The sequence below is a fragment of the Coenobita brevimanus genome, chromosome 18, assembly GCF_032717465.1.
Source record: "Coenobita brevimanus isolate Jiangsu-jjx chromosome 18, ASM3271746v2, whole genome shotgun sequence".
NCBI classification, from domain to species: Eukaryota; Metazoa; Arthropoda; class Malacostraca; order Decapoda; family Coenobitidae; genus Coenobita; species Coenobita brevimanus.
In genome coordinates this window covers 27,610,377-27,629,805 of record NC_136971.1, presented here as the reverse complement: position 1 = coordinate 27,629,805, position 19,429 = coordinate 27,610,377, and the positions used below count along the sequence as shown (strand labels likewise).

General features: G+C 41.9%; 1 protein-coding gene across 1 annotated transcript in view; it reads left to right on the top strand.

The window, feature by feature from the left end:
• LOC145391441 (kin of IRRE-like protein 3) overlaps nucleotides 1-19,429 on the top strand; it is a 184,352-nt gene that overhangs the window by 153,425 nt on the left and 11,498 nt on the right. Inside the window, exon 6 of the mRNA XM_080266054.1 lies at nucleotides 9,390-9,539. Coding sequence (XP_080122180.1) covers nucleotides 9,390-9,539 — 150 coding nt within the window. The remainder of the gene's footprint in view (nucleotides 1-9,389; nucleotides 9,540-19,429) is intronic.

Genomic DNA, 19,429 nt, shown 5'->3' with positions numbered 1-19,429 from the left:
ACATATATATATATATACACATATATACGTACACACATACATATATATACACACATACACATACATATATATTCACATATATATACATATATATATACATATATACATACATACACGTATATAATAAATAAGGAAACCACAACCAAGTTCATAAAACAAATCACAACTCTCTGAGTAATCTGGTCTCTTTCAGGAAAGTTATCAATTTATTAGTCACACCAACGTCCCCATCACCCAAGACAGAATCAAATGTGAAAGGGAGCGCATTTGTTCTGCAGAATGCAGCCAGAGAAGTACGTTCCCCAGCATACCTACTGCAGTACAAAAGGATGTGACTAATAGATAACACCGTGTCACAGGTGGTGCAACGCGGTGGAAATTGTCTGTTAATATATGGTAACATATGAGTCAATAGGGTGGAATTCATGCGGAGGCGGGCTAAAACGACCTCCTCCCGCCTGTTTCCTCGGGAGGAACTGGATCAGTCACATATGGTCCTTGTGACAGATGGAATTGCCAGGTCGGTCCACAGAAGAATAATTGATTTCTTTCCAAAAGAGAGATTAGACTGTATCTCACGAGGAACGTCCCAAGTCTCCTCGAGTTCTCCATCCGATTTAACTAGTACGTCAGCCTGCTCATAGCCGTAAATACCGCAATGATCAGGCACCCAGATAGGAGAGAAGGATTTAGCACACGTGTGCTGCTTATTGATAATGCGACCCAGGACCTCATGTGAATCAGTCCTACATGAATGAATTGCCTGAAGGGCGGACGTAGAGTCCGCAAAAATGACAAAACTGTCGTAATCTGAACGCAAAGCAAAGTCTATAGTTTGATCTATGGCAAATAATTCAGCAGTGAATAAGGACGTATGGGGGGACAAGCGAAAACGGATGCGTCACTCCGTAGACCACACACTCTCACCCACACATTCATCCATCTTAGAGCCATTGGTGTACAAGTGGAATGACGCTAGATGTCTAATGAGGATCATCCAGAACAACTGTCGTACCTCCACCTCTTGCACCTTGTACTTTGCGACGGGGAGCCAGTCAGTATTAAATGTTGTAGCAAGAGACTTCCAGGGAGCTATTTTTGATGTTAAAACCTGATCCCCATTAGAAAGGTCGTACCCTAATGCCTCACAAAGGAAGTGAAGTCTCACAACCACTGGCTTGGGGGCCACATACAGCAGGTATTCCCACTGCAGCAGGATCCGACAAGTCTGAAGGCCAAATGAGTGTTTACGGTAGATGGTGATGCCGTAAGAAAATAGCAGGTGGTCACGTCGTAGACGAAGGGGAAGCATATTAGCCTCCACTTCCAGTCGCTCCACACGAGTTCATCGAAGGGCTCTGAGACATATACGCAAGCACACGTTCTGAAGCACATCATATCTATGGAGTACAGCATCTGATGCCGACCCATACACTTGTGTGCCATAGTCAAGCTTAGAACAGATAAGGGACTTATACATCATCAATAAAGACGTTCTGTCTGCTCCCCACGATTTACCAGAAAGAAACTTAAGGACGTTTAGTTTTTTACTACAAGAAACAAGCAAATGATTAATATGTGTTCTCCAACTGAGCCTACTGTCAAAATGTAGACCCAAGAATCTTACTGAATTTTGAAAAGGTATCGGCTGATTATATAAAGTAAAATGCAAAGAGGGTACGTTAAGTTTACTAGTAAAAACAACACCAACACACTTAGGGACGGAAAATTTAAATCTCCACTCCAGGGCCCAACACTGAACAGATTCAAGTGCCAGTTGAACCTGCTCTGCCGAGGACTGCGCATTGCGGGAAGAATGCCACATTGCACAATCATCAGCATAGAGTGAGTATCTAATCGTCCTGGGGACGGAAGCGGACGACAGAATGTCATTAATGCCAATGCTGAACAAAGTAGGGCTAAGCACACTTCCTTGTGGTACCCCGTTCTCTTGGATAAATATGTCCGAAGTTACGTTACACGGTAACATGACAGAAAACGTTCTGTCAGTAAGGACGTTCTGAAAGAAAATGGGCAAATTACTTCTTAAACCATAAGTGTAGAGTTTACGTAGTATTCCATTTTGCCAGGTCATATCATAAGCCTTATGAATATCCAGAAAAATTCCTATCATGAATTCGCGATTGGCAAAAGCCTCGGCTATGCAATGCTCCAGGTGCACTAAATGATCCAAAGTGGACCTATATATACGAAATCCACTCTGTTGATCATTTAACACACTCTTCGACTCTAAAACACAGTGGTGGACAGCGCAAATGAAGAAGGACCTTGCGCAAGCACAAAGTGCAATCCACAGTTCACTACCTTGCGCAAGCGCAAATGCGCAATCTGACAAATATTTAGCTTGCGCAATGTCGCAAAGCTCAAGCGCAAACCATTTGCATATATTTTTGGGAATTACCGAAAAATATTGAGATATTTAAATAAAACAGCATACCTACTTACTTTAATTTTTTATTATTATTTTCTATTATTTGTAATTTGCGCAAGTGCGCAATCTAATATTTAGCTTGTGCAATGTCCCAAAGCGCCAGCGCAAATCATTTGCATATATTTGTGGAAATTACTGTAAAATATATATTGGTATAATTAAATAACTTACAAAAGTAGCAACCTGCCCACCACCGGCGGTGATTGAGGTACAGTAGGTCATTGTCCGGGACAAAGAGCCTATATTTACCAAGGCATTGGCAAAGATCACGTGATTACTGTATCATCAACTCTCTCTCTCTCCGACAGAGGAGGGAGGGACTGGAGAATAAGAGAGAGAGGAGGGAAGGAATGGAGAATAAGAGAGAGAAGAGGGACCAAGTTTATGCCTTATCTCCCCACTCAAAGGGACGCTCCTTTGCCATTCCCGCATATTTATTCTCTCTCTCTCTCTCTCTCTCTCTCTCTCTCTCTCTCTCTCTCTCTCTCTCTCTCAGAATAATGCTCTTTATCTCTCTCTCTCTCTCTCTCTCTTGTCTTGTCAAGACAATTTATTTAATAATTCAATATAGATATACAATAACATACGTAATTCGTTAAAAAATATAAAAAATCATGAAACATATTTATTCTCTCTCTCTCTCTCTCTCTCTCTCTCTCTCAGAATAATGCTCCTTATCCCTCTCTCTCTCTCTCTCTCTCCCTCTCTCAGAATAATGCTCTTTATCTCTCTCTCTCTTGTCAAGACAATTTATTTAATAATTCAATATATATATACAAAAGCATATGTAATTCGTAAAAAAAAAAAATCAGAAAGCAGAATATTCAAATCAAATATCCACAGCCTAATAAATTATTAGGCTGTGGATATTTGATTTAAATAATATGTTTTAATGGTTTTTGTAAGGAATTGCATATACTAATCTTAATAAATAATGTATGTTTATTATCATTTACTAATAATAATAGTTAAAAAATATTAAAAATACATTATGTGTTGAAGAATATTAATGCTACTACCCCCTTCCCTCCCACCTCCCCCCACCAAGCACCAACCCACCCTCGCGACCTGCCCCAGCCTCCCCCATCCCTTGTCCAGCCATGAGGGAAGCTCCCACCACGTGTCCCTTGGATTGCGCAGTGCGCAATCCACAGGGCAGGTGCGCAAGGCAAGTGCTCAAGCACAAATTTAGTTTTGCAAGCACAACTAAGTTTGCGCTTGGGCACCTGCCTTTTCATGTACGCAAGCACAAAATTGCGCATGGTCTTGTGCGGTGCGCAATGTGCAAACGATATCACCGGAGTGCAAGGGTGCATAATTGTGCCTTGCGCAAGTGTTTGCGCACCTGCCCAGCACTGTTAAGACAAAAAGTAACCTTTTATTAACCATATGTTCAAAGACCTTACATAGACAGTCAGTCAGTGCAATAGGTCGAAATGAACTGGAACTCATAAGGCGACCATTCCAGCAAGGTATTGGTAAGACGTGCACGTAGTGCCATGAGTTTGGGAACGTGCGAGACGCCCAAATCTCATTGTACACTGCTAACAGCTTACTCAGGTTGGCCTGAGTAAGATGCTGGATCGTACCGTACGTAATGGTGGATGGACCGGGACTGGAGCCTTTACAGGATTTAAGGGCAAGGAGAAGTTCATCTAATGTAAAATCGGAGTTGTAGCTGGTATCTCCGTCTTCTGTGGCAAAGTCGATATTTTGCAGCTCAGCCGTATGCTTATGGTGGAGAAAGCGAGGATCGTAGTTGGCTGAGCTGTTTACCTGGGCAAAATGGTCGGCAATAGTATTGGCAATGTCCAAGGGATTGTCAATGACATTCCCGGCCACCTCAAGTGTGGTGATTGGTGACCGGGTGTACTTGTTGTTTAGTACATTTATGGTGGACCAGACCTAACTTAGTGAGGTGGAGCAATTCACTGTGAACACAAAACTACGCCAGTTAGTCCTTTTTGCCGTTTTAATTGTCCTCCTTGCCTCAGCCGTAGCTGCTTTGTAGGCAATAAAGTTTGATTCTGTTTACTGTTTCCCAAAAATCCTGTATCTCCTATTGCTCTTTGTGAGTGCTTATCGGCTATCTTGTGTCCACCATGAAACTCTACGCTTGTTTGGAATTGTAGATGTCTTGGGAATAGCAGCCTCAGCTGTGTGTATAATGGAAGACTGTAGGTGTGAAACTTTCTCATCAATGTTATCTCCTAATATATCTAGATTGGCAACCCATGAGTAGTGCCCCCAATCTGCTTTCTTAAAGTTAAATTTAGGTGGTGGAGGAGGCCGAGAATTGCTGCGTGTATAAGACAGACAGATTGGAAAATGATCACTACCAATCGAGTTGTCATATGGGTCCCAAGAGATGTTAGTGTGTATATCGGGAGATGACAAGGATAGATCTAAACATGACATTGCCAGTGCGGTCATCTTCACGAGTCGCTCTACCATTGTTTAGAAGACAAAGGTTTGACTGTAATATTAGGTCAGCTACTTGCTCCCCCCTAACATCACTCCTCAAGCGTCCCCATTGACAGTGATGGGCGTTAAAATCGCCTAAAATTAATTTATGACCCGGAAGTTGATGGACTAGTGAACACATCACCATCAGTGGGACCACGGGGAGGACAGTAGATAGAACAAATAGACAGATACATGTTATTAAATGTTACACTGCATGCGACAGCTTCCAGGGTAGAATATAGAATCACTTCCGTTTGTGGGTGTGATTTGTGGGTGTATATGGCGACTCCATGACCATCATATCTTCTATACGAATGGTAGTGTTTGAACTGTGGAGGATCAAGGTGATCCATCAAGTGTGTCTCCCGTAAACAAACAACGTCTGGCCTGTGTATAGATAGCAAAATTGTTATATTGTGGAATTTATTCCCAAGAGTCCTACAATTCCATTGTAACACAGTGAATGTGGTGGTTTAAGATTTATGAGCGGGGCCAGTGTGCTTAGGTTTTTTATGCCGCCCACCGCCAGGCGAGTGGCTACCAGGGGACCTATCCCGGTGCTTACTAATGGAAACCTCCATACATTGATCATCAATAACTAGGCTCCCAGAGCCCCCCAAGGAAGAGCTAAACCTTTTCTCCCTCGCTGGACCAGGAGCAGGAAGGACATGAGGACGTGGCTGTTTCGTAAGGGTGGTCATATTACTCTTAACAGAGTTGTTGGACTTCTGTTTAGGTTTTACTGACTGAGAGACAGCAGCAGCCTGAGAGTAGGAAGTTGCCATGTGGATGTCAGATTGAGAGTTGGACTGGACAGGAGGCTGAGATGGTGAGGTAGAGTGCGTGGCAAGAGGAACCGGTTCAGGGTCAGTCTGTGTTTCAACAGAGCACATCATGGGACGGGACATCACCGCCAAAGCACAGGACCTATTCGGCTTGGGAGTTGCATGCAACTCCTTCACCTTTTTCCTTGCTTCGTAAAAGGAGATACCCTCTGTGGCCTGCACCGCGCAGAACTCTTTCTCCTCCTTCCACTTGGGACAATCCCTAGAGGAAGTGGAGTGAGCACTCTTGCAATGATGTGCAGTGTTCAGCATCGTGACCCTGTGTTGCACATTTGGGACACACTGACTGTGAAGCCCGACAATTCTTATCATTATGTCCATATAACTGACATTGCGAACACCGAAGAGGATTAGGGATTTTATGGCCTGACGTTGATAATCATACCCAACTTTTACATGGGCTGGGAGATTCATTCTACCAAATGTCAAAACGATAGTTGCAGTCTTCATCCTTACACCTTCTGCAAAACGAGTGATGAATCGGGCCTCAATCACATCTTGCTGAGCAATTTCACGTACGATCTCATCCTCTTCCATGACCATGAGGTCCCTGCAAGTGATGACACCCTTGCAGGAATTCATGGCATGTGGGATCCTCGGTTCGACATCGTAACAGTGAAACTTGTGCAGTTTCATCAAGTCAAGAACCTGGGAGGAATTGAGAGTTTTAATCAAGAAGTCACCATTGGCAAGTTTATTTACTTGTTCCAATTTCCCCGCCCAGTGATCATTCACCCTCTTGATAAGAAAGGGATTGAGACTGCTCAAGGGAGTGGATCCGAGAGCATGTAAGGTGACAAATTTGGCATTATTTACAGGTATGTCCATTGTGCGTGTCTGGGACCGTTCAGTCTGGGGTTGGCCAGTCCGTGTTGATGTCTGCGGTTCGTCAGGACCCTCCTTGAGGGGGGTAGAGGCGGTAGGGGCGTCCGGCATAGTGACCACTTCCCCCTAACGGGGGAAGTGGGAAGGAGGAGGAAAACGAGCAAGGGACAAAATACACCGGGACCAAACACCTAAGGCTGAAATCGCCCCCTCAAACCACTCCAGGGAAGCCCGACCGTGTTAATTCACGCCCCAGAGCGATCAGCGGGGGAACCCTCCGTGGGCAGCAAGCAACGGCAATCTTAGTGTATTGGAACAGACACCTACTGTTCCTAGCTATCAGGGAGGGGAGGAAAGTGAGAAACTAGCTAGCCTAACATGCACCAGAAGGGTGAAAAAAAAAAGCTAATTGCCGGTGAGGCAGTCCTAGCAAGCTAGAGGAGAGCTCAGAAGCACACAACCTCACTCTCCACGACCATGCAAAAAAGTGAAACAGAAATGCCAAGAACTGTTTAGAGAAGACCCAAAGAAAACTACTCAAACCCCCAACTGAAACAACACTCGTCTGTTCGAACACTAAACTCAAACCCCCCCAAACTGAAGCAAACAAACCAAACCCACCTATAGGTTCGAACAGACAAACCATTAAATACTATTAGCTACATTAATTTCAGGTCTATACTTTTCTATTAGTAATTTTTCTCCTAGTAAAGCATCAGATGAATTACTGAATTTGGCTACTATCTGAAAATCATTGTAAGAGAAATGGTGGTTTTGGGTTAATGAATGCTCTCTAAAGGTCCTCTCCCACTTTGGCGAAAGTGGGGAAGATAAAGTCACGATGTGTCAAAAATCCCTAATCGTGGGTATTCGTGATCAAAATCTTGTCCATTCGTGGCATGTTGCCGATTCATCGCATGAGGTGGAAATTTGTCGTGGGGGGCCACGACGTTTTCATGTTGCATGAAAACGTCGTGGCCCTCCACGATTTTGTAAAATTTTACAGATTTGTCGTCGACAACAAGGCAATGCCTCGGCGACGTCAGCGATTACCCGGCTTATAAACCGCGTATGATCGCCGACATCGGCGAGGCGTCGGCGGTGAAAAAAACCGTTGAGATGTCGTACGGTCATATGGCGAAGCGTCAGCAATGTATTGGCGATGCATCAGTGAGGCTAATACGACATAGCCTACGTAAACCGTACGATACGTACCGGGTTGTGCGACAGTAGTATTTCATCTTATGAATGTCGGTGATATATCGCCGACATGTAGGCAAACTCAGAGGAATAACGTCGTGCCTCTTGCGCTGATACATTCACCGACACATCGACGATACATCGTCGACAGCACGTCGCCGTTGTACCTTTGTCGCTGTTGAATCGCCGTAAAAAAAAAACGTTTGAATTTAGAATAATGCTTGCGCATTATGCCGACATATCGGCGATATGTCGGCTACTAGTCGCCGGTTATATCGTATACTCCGCCGAGGTGTCGGCGTTTTGTTGTACTGGTGTCGCCGGTATTACGCCGACACCACGATTCTTGGTCAGAGTCGTCGACACATCACCGACTTCGGCCACGATTTTCATCGTGGCTTCATCGTGCCTATTTACGCCGAAGTGGGAGAAGGCCTTAATAGCTGAAAATGCCATCTGATGTAAATATTGCCCTGTCCATTAGCCCTTTCCCAAATGTTCAGATATTCTTTTTTTGAATGAACTACTTGTACATCCAATATACCCAGCCTTACAACTAGGACATGTAAATTTGTAAACAACATCTGAACATAGAGGAGTAGGCACTCAATCTTTATGACTGAAAAAAAATCTTTATCTTAGTCATTAATAAGTACAGTTCTAAAATTTACGAAGGAAAACAGTTTTTTAATTCTTTAAGTAAAAGGTTGCGAAACTGATAACTGATTTTTCCATAGAAAGGCATTTTAACATATTAAACTAATTTTGTCACTTCACAACATACAGATTTACTTTTTAGTTTAGTATAGAGGAAAGACTTCAAATACTTATCATATACAGGGTGTAACCCGACGTGTGACAAAAACTTACACCAATGATCTGTCATGCAATTTTGAGTATATACTGTTCTATAACATACACTCCCTGCGACCCCAGTTCAGTACCCAGCATTCGGCTGTTTAAGTGTAAAAGTTAAGTGGCTGGCATGTACATTGGGTGAGAGCTTCGCAGGGTGACGGGCGACGAGTATTATTGGCTTATACTGTACTGCACATAAAAATCCCATATCCCATCAGTACAAACGAGTTTTAAGAAGAAACTTTACGTAGTCTATTGATTCTTTAACATCGTCATGCATTCCTGCAATTCTTTTGCACAAATCGACTGTAAATTGAGGATTAAATTCAAATTTTATGGCTTGCGAGAGAGTAGGGAGGAAGGAGAGGCGCTGGTGTGTTGTTGCCAGTTATGTAATGATTAGTTTGTAGGATATTGCTACCAGCATTATCATAACACCCACAGCTCATTCAATGGAAAAACATTATTGAAATGAGTGACTAGCATCCTTTTAAGTCAGGATTAATATCATTATTCATTAAAAAGGCACTCCTACACCACTTTTTTAACATTTTAAATATGGTTTTTCAATGAGTTAAACACCACCCACCGACACTAGCAGAAGGTGGTTCGCATGGGACATTTATCTGCCCACCCGCCTACTTGTCTGGCAATATCTGTATGTGTCCCTGTGCCCGCTGAGACTGGGGGTGTTGGGCATGATGCATCTGTCTATATACATGTCTCTGAATGTACATCCGCAGAGACAGAGGATGGTGCTCGTGAGGTGTCGTCTTCAGGGGGGTGGCTGAACCTGACTCGTGTGGTGCCTGAGGACAGGGGCTGGTACAAATGTGCCACCCATCACCTTTTTGGACACTTTGCATCACATTCAATCTTCATCAACGTACTTGGTATGTTTATTATTATTTGATGTTGCTGTGCGCTTTCATTGTTGTATTATGTTTCTGTTGTTTTATCAGGCCTTCATTGTTAAGCCTCTTATGTTGTCATATCTTTGATATTGTGTCTCTTGACTTTGCATATTTTGTTTCATATGCTTCTTTTGTTGTCATGTCTTCATTTTCATGTCTGTAATTGGTGCTCGTTCCTCTTTTACTGTATTGCCTACTTGCTGATTTATCATTATCGGTGCTGTGCTTTCATACCTTTGTTGTTACACTTCCGTTGTGTTGTTATAGTCGGAATCATCCTCGTGTTGTACTATCATTATTGTCGTACTGTTGTCCTTCGTTGTGTTACTTGCATGTGTTGATGTTGAGCGACTGTGTTGCAATGACTCCTTTGTTAAATCTGTTTTTTTGGCTTGCATCAAAATTTTGTCTCGTACGCTGCGTAAAGAGGATGCTTTGTAGTGCCTCTTCCTTATTAGTACATACAGTATAGTGTAATACACATTAACACGGTCTTCTATGGTATTTATGTCGTTTTAATCTTGACGTATTTTTGCATCAATGGTATACAAGAGGATGCTGAACTGTAATGAAGAGAATAAATGATATAGAAGAGATTCAACGAGGTCTAAAAACCACGAATACGGCTCTCTGTTTTCATCAGCATCTTTGGTTAGAATTATATTAAATTGTTTTCGTGCCCTCCATGTTGTATTCTTATGTTTTCTGTTATTTCTTCTTTTATCCTAATGCATATCCATTCACTGTGAGAGCATGCAATTAATTTATGCCTGGACCTTTTGATGATCAACTTTAGACAGTCTTTTCGAACTTGAGGGCATTACTATAGCCCAGATAAACCTCTTCAGTGTGAGAAGTCTTCCCAAAGTGAATAAAATAATTTGTTATCAGTAAGAATATACTATAAAAAAACGTCACTGAGATTCAGAAAGTTGTGCTGGCATGCATTACACTCCCTCTTCGTCAACATCCTTGATCAATGTACTATCGCTTTGTGACCGGTTGTTATGTCACAGTTCATATACTTCTGTTATGATGCTTGTTTTATATGACGTGCACCAAACGTCGATTTCATGATCGTCTTCGGTTAGTTTAGCATTATAGTATGTCATCCGATTTGTATGGTATGGTCTGTCGCGTTGTGTTGTGTCATTATATACTCCTCAACCCAAGGTCATCTTTTGCGTTTTATATATATATATATATATATATATATATATATATATATATATATATATATATATATATATATATATATATATATATATATATATATATATATATATATATATATATATATATATATATATATATATATATATATATATATATTTTACTGCAGAAGATACGTAGAGCCTCCATTAGCACCTTCATCACTTAGTTTCTCACTCAAGCCATATAATAATGTCAGGAGGTTACAAAACTGAAGAAAATAAAAAAACGCCACTGTTCTGAAGGAGCAAAAATACACAACTGTGTGTTGAGGCAGCACCTTGTGTCGACTGGTTTGGGATGACTCTTGTCATGGGTCGTATTCTTGTGTCCTTAAGAGGAATTCTACTTTCTAGCACCTCTTCCAAAGTTCATTTAACATACATTTTATTTATCATTTATAACCAATGTAGACTGCATAAATAACAAAAATAAAATAGCAAATCAGGAACGCAAATAACTTGTAAGAAAATGGGCCTAAGGAGCCTCCTTAACCTATAAGAATGTGGCCGAACTAGTTGCATCACCTGTGTGTGTTAATGATGCCGTTTCTTTATGTCAGGTGAGCATGGTGGGGGAGGCGTCCACACTCCACAGCTGCTGAGGAAACCTGTTGTTACATCCTCTTCCGCACCAGCTGCACTCCACCCACCCTGTCCCTTCCATCCACAAGGTTAGAGAGAGAGAGAGAGAGAGAGAGAGAGAGAGAGAGAGAGAGAGAGAGAGTCTTTTCTTATTTTACCATTGTGTACTACATGTTGTCTTCTGTCCCATAAAGAAATTTGCGGATGCGGGAGCATCTCAAGGATGTCCTGTTACTGGCGACTTTTGGTTGCTTGATAATGTCTTTCACTACATAAAATGTTCCACCATTATTTTCATAGGGGTCTGCCACCTTCCAAATATTAAAACGATACAATACAGGGAAAGGAAGGCAGAGATCATTTTGTCATTGTACATGTTGTAGAATGGGCTGCCATCCAGTATATACTCCTCTCCCTCCTCCATCTTTACCACTACTACTACTACTACTCGTGCGACTACTACTACTACCAGTAGTAGTAGTAGTAGTAGTGATCTGGGTAGTGGAGTGAGAGGACGTGTGCCAGGCTCCGTGTTTTCGTCTCGAACTCATAGTAAATATGATTGTGGGTTCTTAGAAATTGATACCCACTCCATCCTCAGGTGGACATTGATTTATATGTGAAAGAATTTTTTAAAGATCAGCGATGTAAAAATTAGAAAATGTGAAGAAGTGTTAAAATTACGGAATGAGGAGGAGCAACGTTGAAGGGTGGGTGTATGGAAGGACGGTTAGCGAGCGAGGTGCTGACTACAGGTGTAGTAGTTGTTCACTAGGCAGTCTGGCCGAACAGCCCCGAGGTCCGGTGTTAATGTGGAAGATAAACGTGCAGATAAAGCATGACCTTGTGACCGGAGAGGCTATTAGGACTGCTATGAGCACCGTGCACTACGAGTATATCATCAGCTACCTGGGACCCAGCACCACATGTGCACTGCCTCCACACCCACAATATAAGTATCCCCATCCTCATTACAATATGAGTACCTCTCTGAATCCCACTTGTCAGTTAATTTTGTCGACAAGTAACAAGGAGACGTGAGAAGCCTGTCACACACCTCTTGCTCACTCCATGTGTCTGGGACAATTCTGGCATTGTTTTCCAGCTGACTTAGGAACCTAAGAATGTTAGCCCTAATGCTATCGCCATTAACACCAGCGGCATTGACTCTCACAGTCAGGGCAACTGTTACTCTATTTAAGCATACAGATGTAGTTAGGATATACCAGGATCATAGACTGGTTGACGGTCATGTAAATGTAACAAAAATAAGTTAACTGGGGCCATATTTATAAATGTTCATTACCAAATTGTATGAGAAACAAGTCTCCAGGGCAGTTATATACTATATGTATTTTTCTTTTTTTTTGTAAGTTTTTTACTTTAACACTTTTGCAGTCTTTGGATGCGGATCCGCATGCAGACAAAGAAATATTCACCGTTAGTCAGGAATTGCATCTAGCATCCCGACATTTGGTCTGATATTAGACTGATTGAATTTCTAGTTCAGTGGTACTGTTTTCATTCATGGGAGAACTTGAAAGCAAGACCAAAAAATGCTTAGAAAACAAAGTGGTATAAATATTCTTATGCACTCTTTCAACTTATACTTGGCATAACTTTTTTATTTTAGGCAATATAACTTTCTTTTTTCTTTCATCTTATTCTGCCAAGTATCAGCTTCCTAAAGGTACAAAAAGAAATCCGCTAATCCTAATAATTCAGTGTGAAAACATTTACTGAATTGAGAAAACTCGAGCACGTGGATTTGCTTTAACCATTCTTATGCGCTCTTTCAACTATCATTGTAACTTTTTTATTTTATGCAGTATTACTTTTGTTTATCTTTCATCTTTTTCTACAAAGTCTCAGCTTTCTAACGGTATAAAAACAAAATTCCAATCCAAATATTTCGGGGTGAAAAAGTTTTCAGAAAAGAAAAAACTCGAGCGCCGCAGGGGAGGAAGAGACAGTGGGAGTGGGGGAGTGTAAGTGGGAGGGTTCTGCTGGCTGAAGTGGTGTCGGACCGCGAAAAGTGTTAATGTCCACTTTAGTTTATGAAGAGCAGGGTATCTGTGTGACTGAAAACAAACGAACAACTTATGGTACCGGTACACACAACTCGAGTTTACCGGTATACACAACTTGAGTTTAGGACAGTTTTTTTTTTTTTTTATGTAAAGAAGGAACCAGAGGCTAGGAGCCCGCAATGCAGTTCCTTCCAAGAAAAAACAAAAACAATACAAAAGAGAGCCAAATTCAAGATCCGTTCATTCTGAGATGCCTTGACACAATGCTTTTGAAAGACTGGAGATCATAGGAAATAGGAAATACAGACAAAGGGAGACAGTTCCAGAGCTGACCTGTTGCAATAAATGAAGGACTGAGAATAACGGTTAACTCTTGCATTAGAGAGCTGGACAGAAAAGAGATGAGAGTTTGTTGCTAGATGGGTGCTACGCATCCGTCGTAGAGGTAGAGGGATGCAAGCAGACAGTTCAGAGGAGCAGTGACCACTGAAGTAGCGATAGGAAAGAGATAAAGAGGCAACAGTATGGCAGAGACAGAGGTTGAAGGGAGCCAGTAAGAGAAGGAGAGTTAATGAGACAAAAAGCCTTTGACTCCACCCTATTGAGAAGAGCTGTATGTGGGGAACCTTATCACACATGAGAGTTGTACTCTACACAGGGGCGAATAGAACCCATGTATAAAGTCAACAACTCTGCAGGGGTAAAGAAGGTACGGAGTCAGCTTAGCACGCCTGATCTCAGGGGGCGCGGTAGCACGGTGATAGCGCGCTGGACTTGTGATCGGGGGATTGCAAGTTCAAGCCTCGCCCGGGCTGCCGTGCCGGGAGGGGTAGCTCCCTCCTGTAACCCTAGCGGGGCTATATAGTCCAATACAGGGCTTAGCTCGGGGGAACTCCATTTCTCCCATTTTTTTCGTGGAAGCAGATTTTACAAGAGATGTAATATGATCTTTCCAAGATAAATCCCGAGTGAATGAAACCCCAAGCATGTTCAAGGATGATGCAGGATTGAGCTGGATATTATTAAACATTAGTGGGTATTCCTGTGAATGATTTTGTTGGGTTGATAGGTGTAAAAACTAAGTCATTGATGCATTAAAAGCAACAAGACCATTTTTACCCCAGTCAGAGATATGAGCCAAGTCAGAAATTACATGTGCCATACCCTCACCCCCGCTGAGATGGACGTTGTGGAAACCAAATGGAAAGGCGAAGGGTGAAATCATCAGCGTATGAGTGGATAGGGTTAGATGTACAACTTACATCATTGATGAATAAAAGGAAGAGAGTTGGTGATAGGAAAGAGCCTGAGGAACACCACTGTTGACACATCTAGGAGAAGAAGGATGGCTGTCTACAACATCGGCTATAGAACGACCAGAAAAGAAGTTGTAGATGAAGGCACAGATAGATGGATAGAAACCGTAAGAGGGAAGTTTGGAAATTAAAGATTTATGCCAGACTTGATCGAAACCCTTTGAGATGTCAACTGCAATGGCAAAGCTTTTGCCAAAGTCCCGAAAGGAGGATGACCAGGAGTCTGAAAGGCAGGTGAGAAGATCACCAGTGGTGCGTCCCTGACAGGACTCATACTGACGATGAGAAAGAAGGTTGTGATAGGAAAGATGCTTTAAAATTTTTCTGTTAAGAATAGACCCAAAAACTTTTGAGACACAGGATGTTAAAGCAATGAGATGATAGAGGGTTGGCAATGGTCATCCTTCTTTGGGAATGGCTGAATGAGAGCACACTTGCAGCAAGAAGGAAAGGTACACGTTGAAAGACAAAGGCAAACACGTTTACCTAGGCAGGTGTAAGCACAGAAGCACAGTTCTTGAGGACAACAGGAGGGACTCCATCAGGCGCATATGCCTTGTTAGTACTGAGGCTAGTAATGGCAGAAAGTACATCAGATGAAGAAACTTTTATGTCAGCCATGAGGAAGTCAGACTGGGGATGTGATGAAGGAGCAGCACCGAAATTGTTTAAGGTGGAATTGAAGGACAAACTCTGAGCTAAGAGATCTGCTTTATCAGTAAAAGAAATATCTACAGAGCCATCAGAGTAGAAAGGAGGAGAGAAGGATGATGTGGTACAGTTGTTAGAAAGGTTTTTGGCAAAGTGCCAGAAGGAGCGGGAAGAATTCGAGTTGGAGAGTTCAGAGCATTTAGTATGGATGAAATTATTTTTAGCAGAGTGAAGAACAGACTTACCATGATTCCAAGCAGAAACATTAAAAAGATGTGATTCAGGGGTGGGTTAGCTCTGGTACCTTTTATAGGCCCTCCCCTTGTTGCAGACAGCATTAGAACAAGCATGATTAACCCGCGGTGTCCCGTCGACGTGAATTAACGTCCACACGTTTTGTCACTGCCAATCCCGTTGACGTACATAAACACGAATCAATTGCAAGGTCCCTCATTTGCACAATTTTCAATTTTCGCGAGTGATTTTTGGTACACCTTCCTCTACAAGATGCCAGGCAGGGACAATGCCTTACCCAGCATGACCTCCTCCCCCACCCTGCATGCCATTGTCTCAGCAATTCACCTGTTATCAGTGACCTGGCCAGTAAAGCCATGTCATGCCACGGCATGAAATTCAGGGCCAGAGTGATTCCCCAGTCAATGACAAGGTGGAGGACAAACTTTACATAACATTAGAGGAAGAAACAGTCAGAAATGATGATCAGGTAATGTGGCAAAAAAAGGTCAGGTATGGTGATGACTTATTGAGTGAAACAATGCTTATAATGCCTATATTACTGTTTGGAAACTAATATACTCTCATACTACATATAAATTCGTACAAAGTAAATAAATAAATACCGTTTATGAGTGGTGTGAAATAGTTACCCTCCCATAGAACTCGTTTTCTTTGGTGCCAGCCTGTTAGAAAACCAAGTCAGGTAAGGAGGTACTGTTAACTGGATCGAGTATTTTAACCCTCAGGTGAGTGATTTCTCTACGAATTTTCGATGTTTCTCACCAAAAGTGGAGGTTTGAGCAAAAAAAAAAAAAAAATTCCAAAAATGGTCGGGATTGGGGGCAGTCAGTGGTGGAAAAGTGGTCGGGATGGGGCAGGTTAATCCAAGGCTTTCTTCCATTAGTCAAAGGATATGAGAAAGGAATGTATGCTTCCATGCCCGAGAGAATAACCTTTGTTATGCGCAAGGCACACTCAGATGGCTTCCGACCATGGAAACAATAATCATTCCAGGGAAAAGCAAAGAAGTACTGCCTGAGGGCCTCCCATTCACCAGCTCCAATGTGCCACAGTTGACGTTTCTTTGGAGGTTCCACAGGCCTTACCGGAGTGATAGGACAGATTAAGGTAATAAGGTTGTGATCATAGAAGCACAACGGAGAGAAAAGATGAACAATGTAAGCAGAAGGATTAGTTGTAAAGAAGAGGTCAAGTATGTTGGAGCTCTCTCCATGGCGGTCAGGGATACAGGGATACAGGCTGCTCAAGGTCATCAGGATAGAAAAGATGTAGGCTTCTTCACCAGGTGAATCAGTGAAAGGAAAGAAGAGCCAAAGGTGGTGGTGAACGTTGAAATCTCCTAGAATGGCGATTTCAGAGAAAGGAGAAATGGGTAGAATGTGTTCCATTGTAGATGTAAGAGAGTTGAAGAATTTATGATAGTAGAATTAAGGGATAAGTAAACAACGCAGCTATATTTAATCAGAGAATGACAGGAGCGCCGAAGCCAAAGAGAGGAGAATTCGGAAGAATCAAGTTCAGGAACACAAGAGCAAAATATGTCGTTGCATACATATACACAACAACCACCTTTGGCTTTGAAATGAGTATAAAGAAAGTAGGAGGATACAGAAAAGTGTTTACTGTCAGTTGCCTCAGACAGCTGAGTCTCAGTTACAAAAAAAAAAAGGTGAGATTTAAAGGAGGAGAGATGGTGTTCAACAGAGAAAGTTAGAGGAAATTTCATGAATGTTGCAGAAATGAAGAAGAAATGTCAGACAGTGGTTCCAGGCAGCTCGTTGAGTCATCACCGGGAAAGAGGCGGATGGAGTGGGCATTTTTGGTCCCCCCCCCCCCCGGGACTTTGAGGCATGGTTAGTGTGACCATTTTTCTTTTTTAATTTTGAGAAGGAAGTGTAGTGTGTACTGTGCATGTAGGCTGGTGTTGACAGTTAGAGAAACTTATATTGGAGAGCATGATGGCCTGCACTCTTTGTTACTGAAACACTGAAAAAGTTCAGCAAAGGGCGATGGTCAGGAACTAGACCCGAGGGCTGATGAAATGGGAGCTCCAGCTCTCCCTGTCATCACCTTTCCATCCACCTTGGGAGTACTGTCCTGCTCGACTGGTGCTACAGTCTACTCCAGATATACTATATAAACACGGTACCTTGTTGTTAGTAACCTTTGTACTACAGGCATTTTTTTTTTTTCTGAATAACATTAACTCTTGGACTTGTTTTTTTTTTTTTTTCCAGTGCAGCTTGTTATAGAGGATTATGTTATGTAATGGATTTTCATTATTAATCCTCAGGGGTCAGACGGAACCTTTATTTTCGGTAAAGAGTGCTTTGTGAGACCGTGCCAAGCAAGTGAGTGTTTGTACACATACGCCAATCATCATAATTTCGTATTGGTGTAAACTTTCAACATTACTGGTGAGGTAATTGAACAGTAACAGGAGAATAACGGAGCTAAAGTGTTTACTTTCTCGCCTTTTTTCTCTCTCATGTTTTCTCTCTGGATGTGCATATAGCGAAGCGCCGTAGCATCTATAACACGCAAAATGTTCAGTTCTCTGCTTTCAGCTTGGCATGTCAACGAACTGCGTGGGAAAAAACTTGGCTATTGATCGAATGGTAGAACCCCAAAATGGGGCAATTGCTTTTGATGACTTCACCCCCGAAACACAGAAAAAAAAAAGTTCATGTAAAACTGTGAGTGTAATATCCGATCATTAATTGTTAGAATTCATGCAAGAAAACAGTGTTACAACAGGATTTATTTTTTACTGTACACTAGCCAAAGTCAAAGGTGGGGCCTGTCATCACTGGATTCAATAGGTGTCTGTCCGAGAGTTAGGCAGCAGGGCGGCAGGGAGACTGGCCAGAGAGATTTTATTTTATTATTTATTTTTTTCCAGGCCCAAACTCAGAAAGTATTCACTATAGAGTCATGAAACTTCACATAGTTATTTTTGTTATTGTAAACTGGTGACTTTTGATAAGTAGAATGTTGTGTCTTAAGTAGTTTTTTTGAAAATAATGAACAAGTAAAAAAAAAACTGTTTCTGGGATAGGACTCAGAAACCAATACAGGAACAGGTTTCAAACTTTCCAGAAAAATGTGCTAATATGCCTCCTGGTGCCTTTTGGTAGTTAGAATGTCATGAGATTATATATTGTTATGAAATTGCAAAAAAAAAAAAATCATTTTAATGCACTTTTAAAACTTTCCAAGTATTACACATAGGAGGCAGGAATTGTGCATGATAAATGATTATATGAATGTCAAATTATGTATGAAGTTTAATGGCTGTACCTGTTATGTAGTCTTAAAAAATGATTGCCTAAATGAAAAAAATCACATCATAATTTTATCAGAGCTGCTCATAACTTCATTATTACCATGGATAAACTACCGAAATTTTTCAATTTTATTTTCTGTGTTATACGGAAGGGGGAGGGGATAGGAATGTTATACGCTTGGTTAAATGTGCAGGGAGGTAGGGGGTGGTATGTGTTTTGTCAGGTAGAGCGTTGCAACAGTGCCTATGTTTTAATTCGCTCTCATAGCGGGGCATGTCAATTGAAGCACTCGGTACATTCCCTTTCAAAGCTGGGATTCCAAGGGGTTTCTTTGGTCTCATGAGTAAATATATAGCGAAAAACTAAAGTTACTGAATGTATGTGCTACCTGCTGAAAGAATCTCATCTGTATCCCACATAGCACAAAAGTTATTGCCCCTAAAACCAATTTGATCAGCCGGGAGCGGCTGAATCTACTGTAGAGTAACCATAGCTTCGCTGCGCTTGTTCGCTTCTCTTGCTGCGCTCGCT